The sequence below is a fragment of the Microtus pennsylvanicus genome, chromosome 13 (genome assembly GCF_037038515.1).
Source record: "Microtus pennsylvanicus isolate mMicPen1 chromosome 13, mMicPen1.hap1, whole genome shotgun sequence".
In the NCBI taxonomy this organism is placed as follows: Eukaryota; Metazoa; Chordata; class Mammalia; order Rodentia; family Cricetidae; genus Microtus; species Microtus pennsylvanicus.
This window is the reverse complement of record NC_134591.1, coordinates 47,567,308-47,580,742: the sequence shown is the minus strand read 5'-3', so window position 1 is coordinate 47,580,742 and position 13,435 is coordinate 47,567,308. Positions and strand designations below refer to the sequence as shown.

Genomic DNA, 13,435 nt, shown 5'->3' with positions numbered 1-13,435 from the left:
TGAAGCATGGGGTAAAAATACCTCAGCAACACGGGGATTCTGCCTGCTGTTAGTAAGAGAACAAAAGAAACCGACCACTTTAAAAATGTCTTCAAACTTACACCATTATTCTGTGTGTATATGTTTGACTGCATACATGCCAGTGCACCTCATGGCACTATGGAGGTCAGAAGGCATCAGATCTCCTGGAACTGGCATGGCAGACAGTTGTCAGCTGCCATGCGAATGCTGTGAATCAAACCCATGTCCTCTAGACAGCAACCTGTTGTCTTAACCACTAAGAAATCTTTCCAGTCCATACCCTTTATTTTTTATTGCACACTTGAAGTAAAAACTCAAGCAGGAGAAAGCTACCACTTGACTTCAAAATACTAACATATAACATAATAAAAGCTGAGTCTAGGTATTAATCTCTCTTCTCTCTTGAGAAACTAAGTAAACCTTGGCAAATAATAAATTATAAAGCAAGACATTCAAGAGATGAGAGGTCTGTGTTTATCTTAACATAATGACTCTTCTTGTTTACTTACTTTTTATGTGTATCCATAATAATGCTATGGTTGTAAGGCTGAAAGCTATCACCAGAAAAGTTACCACAATTGCCATATTTGCCATCCAACTATTGTACAAAGAAAATAAGGGATCTGAAATAGAAACTAAAAAAGTTTAAAAAAATTAGAAAATTAATGAGGCTGTGTATATTAGACCAAGACAAGTTAAACAATATCATTTAATATCATTTTACAACTTCTTAGGATTCTTCAGAGCTGAATGTGGTGATAGATGCCTATAATCAACATTGATAAGGCTAAGGCAGGAGGATTGAATTGAGCTTCTGTTACATAAGAAATCCTGTATCAAAATAGAAAAGGAAGAAAGGAAGGAAGGAAAGAAGGAAGGGAAGAAGGAAGGGAAGGAAGAAGGAGGAGGATGAAAAGAAAAATAATTTAATCTGTAGAAACATTGTTTTGCTATTTACAATGGACTGATTGAATAATTCTTACAACTATTTAAATTAGGTATCTTGTATCCTTTCTTAACTATTTGCAATTGCTGACTTTGAATTTATGTTATATTGTATGAAAATTTAGGGGAACCTCAGAGTGGGTTGAATAAATTTTGTGTTTAAGAGACAGATAAATATTTGGAGGCCATAATGTAGCAAACAGAATTGCTCTTCAAAATATGTACACATACTCCCTCAACATTTGAGATATGTTATATGGAAAAAGGAGTCTTCTGATGTAACTAAAGTTATAAATCCTAAAATAAGAAGACTATTTGTGATTATTTGGGAGGGCCCAATCTAATTATATAAATTCTTAAATGCAGAGACTTTCACTAGCTGGATTCAGAAAGAAGAAGAAACATAGTGATGTAAGATGGAAAGATGCCTGGTCCATCATTGTTTGCCAAGTCTCACTGAAAGCATTTTTAATTCAATTTAGTCTCCACATGACAACTAGCAAGAAAATGGGGGTCCATAACCACAGTTTCAAGAAACTATCCAACAATATAAACAAATTTGGGCATGTACAAATGAAGCTCTGATTAGGGTAGAACCATCCATGACTGACCAACAAAAAGTCAACGAAATGATTCCTAATGATATTCTGCTATATTCATAGACGGGTGCCTAGTGCAATCATCATCAGCGAGGTTTCCTGCAGTAGCTGATGGGAGCAGAGACAGAGACACACAGTAAAACATTACGTAGAGCTCAGAGGAGCCTGCAGAAGAAGGTGGAGGAAGAATTGTAGGAGCTAAAGGTTTGATGGCACAAGAAAAACAAGTAAGCAAGATTCATTCCTAGGGTCTCACAGAGACTGAAGCAGCAATCTCAGAGCTTGCATGGGCCTGTACTAGGCCATTTACACACATGCTGTGATAGTTTGGCTTGGGGTTTTATGGATCTTCTAAGAATGGGAATGGGTGTGTCTCTTGCCTGCTCATGGGTTTCTTACCCAATGTTAGTGATATGGGAAATGATACCATGATCAGTTGCTTATAAAGGTGTCCATGCACCAACTCATGATCCTGCTCAATTTATTATTCTGTCCACAATAGCTGACTACAGTAGTCATTAAGGCTGGCAAACTTCTTATAATCAGGAGAAACTGAATATTTATGACTCTTGAAATGGCTGAGATGATCTGTAATTGTGTCTCTGTTCCTGACATTTTCTCCTGCAGAATCTTCAGAAGTTATAATAAGCAGTTACTTGAACAAAGATGTTCAGAGTAATTTTGTCTTAGTTGCTTTATTTTTCTGGGTACTTGATTGCCAATATAAATGTAAATTGTTTGCTTTTGGTGCTAAAAGCATAGGAAAATTTATTTCCTGGATTCATAAATTCTAAGGAAGAACTTTGAACAGGAATCATAGAAGTGCACAGGTCTAAGCACTCTATGATCCGAGGCCTCTCTAGCAAGTGGTAGGAAAAAGAGAAAATGATGAGAGACCCTCTGGGGACCACGGTGACTACAAAGTCTTCTTTTGTGGTTTGGAAGAAATGTGCATATTAGTACATAGTCTCATTTTGCACTGATTGCTGTTAACAATTCTCTATACATATTTCCCTTATAAGCCTTTAAGGAATAAAATATTGTCAAATGTAAAAACATATTTTAGTATTAGTCTATTAATCATAAACTCCGCTTATAAATAATGACCTTATTTCATACTTAATAGATCTACAGAATGATTTTAGTTTAAAAAGGCTCATGACATTTCATATTAATGAAATATTATTATTGGAATGAAATAGAAATTCATATATGTTCAATACAGACTCTAAGATAAAAACTGCTAAAAATTTTTAAATCATAGCCACATATGTATACTGATTATTAAATGGCAAGTAAACACGAGCTCATTCCACAATATTTTCTGAAGCTTTGTTTCTTTCTTCCTGTGTCAGGAGCAGAAGGATCTGGTCGCTAACAGCTGAAAGCACGGGAAGCTTTAGCTGTTGCCTCCCATATCGTTCTGTTAGAGTATAACCCTTTGAGATTACACCCAAACCACAGATGCTTCCGGAGATGATGTAAGTTTCACACAACTAAACAATCCCAAAGAGACTTACATCTCTGAAAACAAGAGGACCAGAGATATGCTATCACCATTAATACTATTTACCTTTGTTTCGCAATTGCAGATAGTTATAAAAGATTATTCCAGAGAAGGCTATAAAACACAGGAATTGTACGATCATTGATATTATGTCTAATTTATGCAAATGTTTTCTACATCCAGATTCATGTCCTAGAACAGAGAGAGTTAGAATTAGTAAAAGGAGCTTAGCAGTGTCAGAGTCGCCCAAGGACAACCACATGGAAAGGTGAGCAGCAAGATTCCAGTCATACTCACTAAATAGAATGGAAGCAGCAGACTTCTTTTGTATCAGACATTTCAGTTGGCTGTAAGATTACCAGAGATAACAGAAGTTTCCTTTTTTGATCATAACAACCTAACCTAACACAAAATCAGTAACTATGGGGAATGGAGACAGCTCAGCTCATAGGAGTCCTCGTCAGATTCAGTCTTGGACAACAGCAGCTGTGAGAATAGCATTAGCTAAAATGAGGAGGTTTAATTGGACCCACAGATTCTGAGAACTGAAGTGGTTGGTTCTTTCATCAGTGTCAGCAAAACTCTCTCACCTTTGAACTACAAGGACCCCGCTCAGAGACCCACTTCCTAAGCTGAACAGACAGTACACAAGTGTTTCTTCATAGATTATTGAATATGTATCCACAGGATAGTTAATCTTCATATCACCTTCCAGAAAAGGATGAATGAGATTTTTGAAGTAACTAGATTTATATTTTAGAAAAGAACACAATTTTGACTTGACTTTTAATATCTGGAATCATAACTTTTGGGTGTGGGTATGTTTCCAGAATCACCACACCATAGAGCCTCAGAGGGCATCTAGGAGGGATAGATACACTGGAAGTAGCAGGGATGGATTTTGAATGGCAAAGATTTTTTATTTTGGTGGAGCAGAAGGACATGCTATTTGGGAGATGCCAGCACGGAGAGAAGGTTCGATAGTTGCTACTTAACCTCTCTGAGCTAGCATATTCTCACTCCAACCTTTGAATCTCAAGTCTTATTTATAAACAGAATGATACAGATTGAGTTAAAGCTACTTTAGTGGCGGCAACAGAGCTGATGCCTCCAGGAACAGCATTCCTCCCAGGTTGCAGCTTGTGTGGCCTGACCACTGCCAGAAGCAGGCAGGTAACTGTGGAGTTGCTTTTCGTGGCTCAAATAGCAGTAGATTAAGTCACAGCCACCAAGACGGAGTTAAAACAGCACTAAGTACTGGTAGTAATAGCATGAAATTTAAAGCCAAACATACCTGTAGGCTATTCTTAGCTTTGTCCTTTGTAATCTGTGTAATCTACTGTATCCTCACCCTCATGACAGCAACAGAACTACCTTTCAGGAGTCATTTGGATAAACTCAATAAGTTATCATAATATTTGACATTAGGAAGTATCCTCTAAATATGATTTATTAAATAGGAGTCTATGGATTAGATACATTAATAAAATGAATGGATTTCAAATTCTCCATGGAGTCACATTATCTTTGAATCAATAATAAATTGTAGCCTTCTTTCATCACTTTGGTCTCAGATTTCTTTCTTTTAAATATTTATTTCTTTATTATGCATACAATATTCTGTCTGTGTGTCTGCCTGCAGGCCAGAAGAAAGCACCAGACCCCATTGCAGATGGTTGTGAGCCACCATGTGGTTGCTGGGAATTGAACTCAGGACCTTTGGAAGAGCAGGCAATGCTGTTAACCTCTGAGCCATCTCTCCAGCCCTGGTCTCAGATTTCTTAGTGACTTATCTAATTGCTATTCTCTGCTATATTATTTACTCAGCCTCTGAATTCTTGTGTCTCCATATAGCAGCTTTACTCTGTTCTATAGTAAACAATAAATTTTGTTTTGTCATTGGTGTTAGAAAAGAGCTGTTCTTTTCCTTTAATTTTATATGTATAGGTGTTTTGCCTACATGTATGTCTGTGCATCATTTGCATGCAAGATGCAAAAACTGGCTAGAAAATGGTATTTGATTTCCTGGAACTGGAGTTAAAGGCAGTTGTGAGCCACCATTTGGGTGCTGGGACCTGAACCCAAGTCCTTGGAAGACCTGCCAGTGCTCTTAATTGCTGTGCTATCTCCCCAGTCCCAAAGGTTGTTCTTATAAATAAGTATTGTTCATTACAGAGTATGATGCATACAATTAGTTTCTATAAAATGAGAGAGAAGAATTTGGTTGTAAAGCAGTTATTGATGTATATAAGTACCTACCTCTTTTCATATTAATTTATTCAAGACTAAGGCTTAAAAAGTAGAACATTAAAAATAATATGAGGGGTTGGATAAATGGCTCAGAGGGCAAGCATTTGTTATGAAATTATGAAGATCTGAGTTCCAACTTATCACCCACATTAAAAAAATAGCAAAGCTGGGTGTGCCTGCATATGCACCTATAAATCCAGTGCTATAGGTGGCAGAAAAGGTGGATCTTTTGGGCTTCCATGCTGTCAGCCTAGTTCTAGGTTCAGTGAGAGACCTTCTTTTAAAAGAATAAAATTGAAAAGGGTTAGAGTAGAAAACCCAAAAGTTCATCTCTGGTCTTTGAGAGCAGAAGCACAGGTCCAACACCTGAACACAATGATGTTTATATACCACGTAAACACACACACACCGTATATACACACAAACACCATATTCACACACATCATATGCATACACATACACACATATAACACACACACACACTGTCCGCACAAAACTGTATTCTGGAATTTGTGATCACATTAAATCTACCCTAGAATAAGGCTCACATACATCAATTACTCAGAAGCTTGAGGTGACAGAAGGTGACTTCACTGTGATGGAAATAACATTTCTTAAAAAAAAAAGAAGACCTCTTTTATTTTAGTGTTTCAATTAGTACTTCATCTAGTGCTTCAGTGTGTTGTGTTTAAGGGATATAAAAATTAACTGTGGATCTGAAAAAGCACATTAAATTATTCATAGTGATCTTTATCCCTAAAACTAAAACTGCTTTAGCATTCTCAGAGTTGAGAGATGTAAATTCAACAGCTGTAAAATAAGAAGTAAGCTGTGCATAAAAGCAGGAAATGAATACCATTTAATTTTAACTGAATTCTACTTGTTACTTAGGAATAAAGTTAGGTGGAAAATGCCTTAATGATTCTATCCTTTTTGGATCAGTTACCTGATTTCATGAAGCAAAAAGCTAAAAAATAAAGTGAACATAAAAAAAATGGTACTGAAAGGAAAATGTAAATTAATTTCTTCATGTTATTCTCAAACAAGGCATCTGTGAAAAAAAAGAAGAGAACATTTTTAAGATACACATATTAAAGAGCCACACCAGACCGAGAAGCTGCTGCCAGGAGAGCAGGTTCACGTCCTGCAACTCTTCCTAACCTTATCTCCTCCCTTCCTATCTTTCTCCTGCTACATCTCTCTCCATTCCTCCTTCTCTCTCTCCCTCCCACTCCATCTCTCTCCATCCCACCCTTTCTCCATAACTTCTTCTCACCCCATCTCTTTTCTTTCCTCCCTCTATTCCTTCCTTCTCTCTCCCACTTCTCTCTCCCTTCTTCCTCCTTTTCTTTCTCTTTGATTCCTCCTTCCAATCTCTCTCCATCCCTCTCTCACTTTCTTTATTCCTACCTTTCCCAGTTTTTGTATCTGACTCAGAACTACACACTGGTAGACCTGATTTTGAGGCAACTACAGAGAAAATCTATGTGACAATAATCAATGTGTCCTAATGACTTAGAATTTATAAAAACCCATAGAGTATGGTTATTTTTTCTAAGAAGAGAATATAGTTCAAAATGATCAATACCATTTTTATGTTACTGAATTAGCATCTTGTTAAACTTACACAAAAGTAGATAATTTATTGAGATATGTCTCTAGAGTTCTCATATATGCTTAATTATAAATTTCCATTCTTTGACTTTCTTTCAATACACTACACTTAACACTTGTCTTACCCAAACTAGTATCAATGATAAAGAGATACAATCAAAGGATGCTCTGCAAGGCAGTGAGTCCTTTAATTGAGATTGGTTTATTCTGTGTATTTTCAAGTTGATAATTAACCCCTCATGACTGAGTACTTACTTGATAGGATGAGATTTGTTTGCTTCTCTTCACCTGTTAGAGGGTTTAGAACAGAACATGTGATACTTTTCTGTGACTGATTTCTGAGAAGAAGAGTCAACTTCATGTGGAAAAATCTGTCTTCATCCTGGGAGTATGAGATGGAAGAGTATGGAACTACCTTCCCTTGACTGTCTCTCCACTCCATTCGGGGCTGTGGGAACCACCCCTCTGTAAAGCAACCCACACTGGGTCCATCATAAGCAGAACTCTGAACATGGATTTGTGTCTTCAATCCAAATGCTGGTGGAAAGGACAAGAAGATAAAAGCATGGTGATTATACTAAAACTGGACTGACAGGTTGGGAAAAAGAAGCTTCAATAATATGTTCTGCAGTCTAATAACACAAGTGAATTGACTTCCATCTGTTATTTTCAAATTAGGCTAATTTGCTACTATACGATGTCTATTTTCTGCATAGAGTATTTTTGAGATAGATGTGTGACTTTTACTCATTACTTGGCTATTTTAAAAACTTTAAATATGAAAAAGCTTTAACAAACCACCATGACAATTTTCAAGTATGTCAGTTTATTGGGCACAAGGACAGTGGTATACTATATTCCACAAACAACTTACCTGCCACACTGAGGTTCATGCTGACCACAGCACTGAAACCTCTATCATTAAATAAACATTGGTAAGGTCCTTCATCAGAAATTCTAATATTATGAATTCTGAGCGCCACTCTGCCCTTCCCAATGGCCTCTTTCACAAACTCTGTACGATTCACATATTCAGGTGCAGCTTCTCCATTTACCCCGTGGCCACCTCTGTACTGATAAACAAGTTTGTAATTGTCACTCCTGAGCCAGCGCACCTCCATAGACTCCACACTGCGTGGTGGGGACACCTGGCAGCTGAGCTCGGCCTGGCCTCCTACCCTAGCCACCAAATGTCCAGTGGGAGTGGTCACCATCAGATTCTCTGTGGAGAAAAATTGAAAATCAAAATCAATCTGAAATTAACAAGACTTTGTTGCCATACACTTCTTAGAAGAACATATCAAATCCTGCCCACAAGGCTCAGCTGATCTAAATATTCAACTCTGATTACATTGCTTTTTATCTTTCAATATTTTTGAATACTAATGCTAGCTTTAAAATAGATTCTAGTGAAGTAGGAATCCCCAGCGATCTGTCTCACTACTTAAGAATTGTATGGAAGAAACTGTGTCTGGTATAACTGTGTTGGAATTCCGAAACCTACACAAGGCTGATTGTCAGTTTTCGTGATAGTATATATTGACAAAATACCTAAGAAAATAATTTTAATGAGAAAATATTGCTTTGATTCCTGGTAGCAGAGGCTTCACTTCATGGTAGGTTTTTTTCCTACTGTTTCTCAGCCCCACTGAGACAGAATGTTGACCTGAGAATCTGAAGCACAGTTTTTTGTTGCCAAGAAGCACTGAGAGTCAAAGGGACAAGGATAAAGTCCTTCCAGAACTGTCTCCCATGCATGTAGTTCCTCCAACTACACACTACTTCCTACCTCACTCTCCTCCAAGAACCGCCATAGTATCATGAATCCAGCAAAACACCCATACAATGTTGAAGGCAGAGCTGCTAAAGTCTCATCAATTTTCAATTATTGAATCTCACTGTTTAACAGCCTATGTGGATCATTTGAGGAAAAACTTCAAAACCAATTTGTAATTACCTACAACTTCATTTGAAAGTTTGGATAATTGTTATTTGTAGTCGACAGTACCATCTAACAGCCACAGCCCTTAGTTTATTACTCAGAAGTTTTCCATGATCTCCAGGGCAGCCTTGGTAACTTGTGAGAGTTAGGATAGGCAAAAACAACTCCATTTCTAACTATTGGAGAGCTATGCTCTGATCATTGGTTATTGCCTCTGATCACACAGTGTAGGCAGAGGTGGTTAGTTACTTTTGTAGCTCTCCTAAAGTTAAAACCTTACAACTTCCTAACTGAGGTGGCATCCAGATTGTTTTCAAGCTTTTTGTCATTTTTACTTTATTTTGAAAGAGGGCATTCGTTTCAGAATTCTTAGATTTTTCTCTGCAATAATTTTAGTCTTTCTTCTGTTTACACATTTCTATGACTAATACTCAAGGTCAGATGTTCTTTGCCAAGTTTTGACCTTTCAGTCTACTCATGAACCCATAAAAGAGGAAATTCTTTATTTCTGCAATGGTGCTTTTTATATATAAGATTTCTTTCCATTACTTTCTAAGAATTTCTAGGTTTGCTTATAGTATCCTTTTGTTCTTCCTTATTATCTGTTTTTGCCATTAGATCATTTACAATATTAATCATAATTGTATTACATTTCTAGCCTGACAATTCCAGAATCTCTGTGTGCTTTCACTTGCTCTGTTATTATGTACTATAGTTTTAATTCTCAGTGTGTCCTGGAAAGTTTTATTGGAAGACAGATATATACTAAGATCAATGTACCTAGATGGTATGTTTTAATGATGTAATACTAATATGTGATGTGTGTTGGGGAGAGAGAGGAAACTTTCTGCAGTTTCATGAGTTGAATTCTGCCTATAAGTGAACCTGTGCCTTTGGGTTGTGACCCTTCCTGAAGCTTCTCAAGGTCTCTGTCTTCTAAGAAAGACAGGACAGAAAGAGGTGACTTGAGTTCAGTATTACCCTTCCTTCTCCCAGGTCAGTTCAGTCAGGGAATAAAACTCAACAGGTAATTCTGTGGGAAAACAGTTCATATCGAATGCAGAACTAATTAAGGTGAACTTATTTCAGAACGGTTACTTTTTCCATCACTCTCTTCTAACCACTAGAACCTGGTAGAATCATGGGAAGTAAAAGGTAACCACCAGTGCCTACCAATGATGGGGTGTTTCTGGTTCAAATCATTCTACATTGAGGCTTTAGTAACTCAGTGATTCCAACTCATATTTTTCTTGTTTACCACTTATTTCCTCAGATCTTTCTTCTCTTCTAAGACATTCATGACCTGGTAGACTTATGCTTCTTTCTGGCTCTCTAGCTTAGGGACAGTTGGTAGACCCTGTAATCTCACTCCTTTTTTAATCTAAGAAGAGTTGTTGGCCCATTTTTGACTATTTTACTTGATATTGCAAAGAAGTGATTTTGTTAATCTCTGTCAATGACAAACTGGACACTAGAAGTCTATCTTGCATCATTTTCATAATTGAAATGGATTAAAGAAAAGTAAGTATTCTTACGAGAAGTCGATGCTAATGCTATCACTTGCAGGAAAGTGAAGCACATATGATATCCAGAAAAACAGGAGTGTGTGGGCTTCATCATATCTGAAAAGGTCAATAGAACAAGGAAGAAACAATGAGGTATGAAGTATAGATTGTCTAAATACACACAATTTATTCATAATTTTGAAAAGAGACAACCTTAAAGTACCATTAAGAATAAATTTCACAGTGTTGGAAAAAAGAGATTGTTATCACACATGTTTCTGATCAGAGGAGAACTCATTACCCCTCTAGTTTACACTCTGTGGTTACTTTAACCTTTTGACCAAATTTTCTAAGTGAGCACTACCCCCAGTAAATGTATTTAACAAACAGTGGAAAAAATACTTAAAGTAAATTAATGCATCTATGAAACAAAAACAGGCAGTCTAAAGGCATGCATGCATAATGTGAAGAAAAATCTAAGAAAAATTACTTGAAATCAAAGTGTGAGCAAACTAATGTCATTTGTTAACAATTATATATATTATTTCTAATCAGTGGAACAGTGTTGAAACCTGTTAATTAGCTATTTTTTTTTTGAGACAGGGTTTCTCTTAGCTTTGGATCTTGTCCTGGAACTAGGTCTTACAGACCAGGCTGGCCTTGAACCCACAGAGATCCTGCCTCTGCCACCCTAGTGCTGGGATTAAAGGTGTGCGCCACCACTGCCCAGCTAATTAGTAATATTTAATGGTAATTTGAACTTTAAATATAAAAATGTTTTGTGACTATGTTGTTGATAACTGAAAACAAAGACATAACCTTACAAAAGAAAAGATCTGGATGAATTGCACATTAATGACTTTTTCAAGCCTATGATTAAAAAAAATACATCAATCATACCCAGCCATGAACTCTGCATGATCCAACAATGACTGGCCTGGCAAGACATGCCCATTGGTAGAATAGTGGCAGGAACATTGTGGGAGTAACTAAGAACTTTCTAAATGGATTTAAATATTCCATAAGATGAAAATCATGTCTGGTACCATTTTTTTAAACCAAGAACCTAGAGGAGATTGGCCCTTGGCCCTCGAAGAAAATCGACTACAATTATGTTGCTAAATGGGTCTTGGTGTCTCTTCACAGCAGGAGAACAATGACTAAGACAGACATTGGTACCAGGAAGCAGGGTATTGCTATGCCAGGCCTGACCACTGCTTATTGGTAGATTCTGAACTTTGGGATTTTGGATTAGGAAACCAGTTGAATGCTCTAAGCACTAAGCATGGCTCAATGAGCCAGACTAGTAGGAGCATGGAAGCTAGTGCTGAGGGAATTTGAGTTGTGAGGCCCAACTCAAGAAGTTTCAAAGGGAAAGAATATTAGTAAGTAGCCTAGAGACAGTTTTTGTGATATTTTGGCACAGAATGAGGCTGCCTTCTGCCCTTGCCCAAAATATCTGCCTGAGTCTAAATGGAAGAGTGTTAGGTTAATGACATTATCAGAGATTTTAAGAGAGCCTAGTATTAACTGTTTAATATGGTTATTAATGGCCACTCTTACGCAGAGCTATAATGAAAAGGAGCCTACAAAATGTATAGGTTGAGGAAAAAAGAAGCACCAGAAAGTTTATGCAACTAAGTCTGGTGCACAAAGAGATAAAACATTTAAAGAAAAGCCTTGTGCTAAATGGAATAAAGGTAGTGGTGATCTCAAGGCAAGACCCCACACAGCAAAGCTTCCAGCTTATGAAAAGGAATGAAAGGAAAACTTAAGACATGAAGGAAACTATCCAAACAGAAAGCTGGTGAAGATTTGGAAAGGTAGAGAAAGAAAGAAATGTGAGGAGGGAAACTAACATAAAAGGCCCTTTGAAATGCCACGAAGTAGCTTACTACTGTAGAAGCTTTCTAAAATATATACATGTATAAAAAGAATTCTAGTACTATTATTCTGCTAGATGACCATAGTAATAAAGTGATTCCTAATGCTATACTACTGTACCTGCTGATCAATGCACTGTTCAGCTCTCATCAAACAAGCTTCTCCTTGAAGCAAATTGTAATTGATAAGGAGACACACAACTGGACAATGTACAGAAAGTGAGATAATTTAGAGATATCACAACTCAGTTCATGAGCTATGGTCAGCCATTAACTATTTTAAAAGAAAAGAAAAACTGTAGAGTAACATTTCACACAAAGAAATGAATAACTCCTATAAATTAAATATTAATAAATAAGGTCAAGCAATAACTTAAAATAATACTGTATATTATGAACAGTGAAGTCCTCAAATGGGTTTAACATTTGAAAATCACTGAGTATGATTCACACTGATGTGAATTAGATTACCAACTAAATAGAAAGATAGCACTCAATGAATTCAGTGCTCAGTCATGGTGAAACCTCTCAGTAAGCTATAAACAAAAGAACAACCTTAACTTAATAAAGGCAATGTCACATTAAAACATATTCCCTAGACAGAAATTGGAGATATGTTATCCATGTGCAAAACTTCATGCATTATTACTGTAATGAAATATTTCATGAAAGTACTGGCCAGTATTAAAAGACACAAATAGTTGTGTAGCTTGGTTTTCTTATTGGAACTCCTAACAGTGGGAGCAAGGGCCATCTCTGACTCTGTTGCCTGCTTTTGTAACCGTTTCCTCCTACTTGGTTGCCTTATCTAGCCTTAATAGGAGAGAAGGTTCTTAGTCTCACTGAAGCTTGATATGCAATGGCTGGTTGATAACCATGGGAGGCCGGCCCTTTTGTGAAGAAAAATGGGGGAGGAGGGATGAATGAGGGTAAAGAGGGGAAACCAGTCACGACGTAAAAACAATAAATAAATAAATAAATAAATAAATAAATAAATAAATAATAACTGAAGATAAAATTTTAAAAAAAGACACAGAGAATAAAAGCTGTCTGAATTGACATAATATGTGACTGTCAGTATTAATTAGACCCATGAAAAATCTCAGTGTGTCAAGAAAACTTGTAAGTTACATGTTAATACTCAAATGTAAATTATATACCTGTATATA

General features: G+C 36.7%; 1 protein-coding gene across 1 annotated transcript; it reads right to left on the bottom strand.

Annotated features, from left to right (window-relative positions):
* Positions 1-7,165: 7,165 nt before the first annotated feature.
* On the bottom strand, positions 7,166-10,498 carry LOC142834235 (selection and upkeep of intraepithelial T-cells protein 8-like). The gene is made up of 3 exons (XM_075946530.1): positions 10,414-10,498; positions 7,811-8,158; positions 7,166-7,473 (listed from the first exon to the last, which is right to left on the bottom strand). Exons 1-3 carry the CDS (start codon positions 10,496-10,498, stop codon positions 7,166-7,168), a joined length of 741 nt encoding a protein of 246 aa, XP_075802645.1.
* Between the last annotated feature and the right edge of the window lie 2,937 nt (positions 10,499-13,435).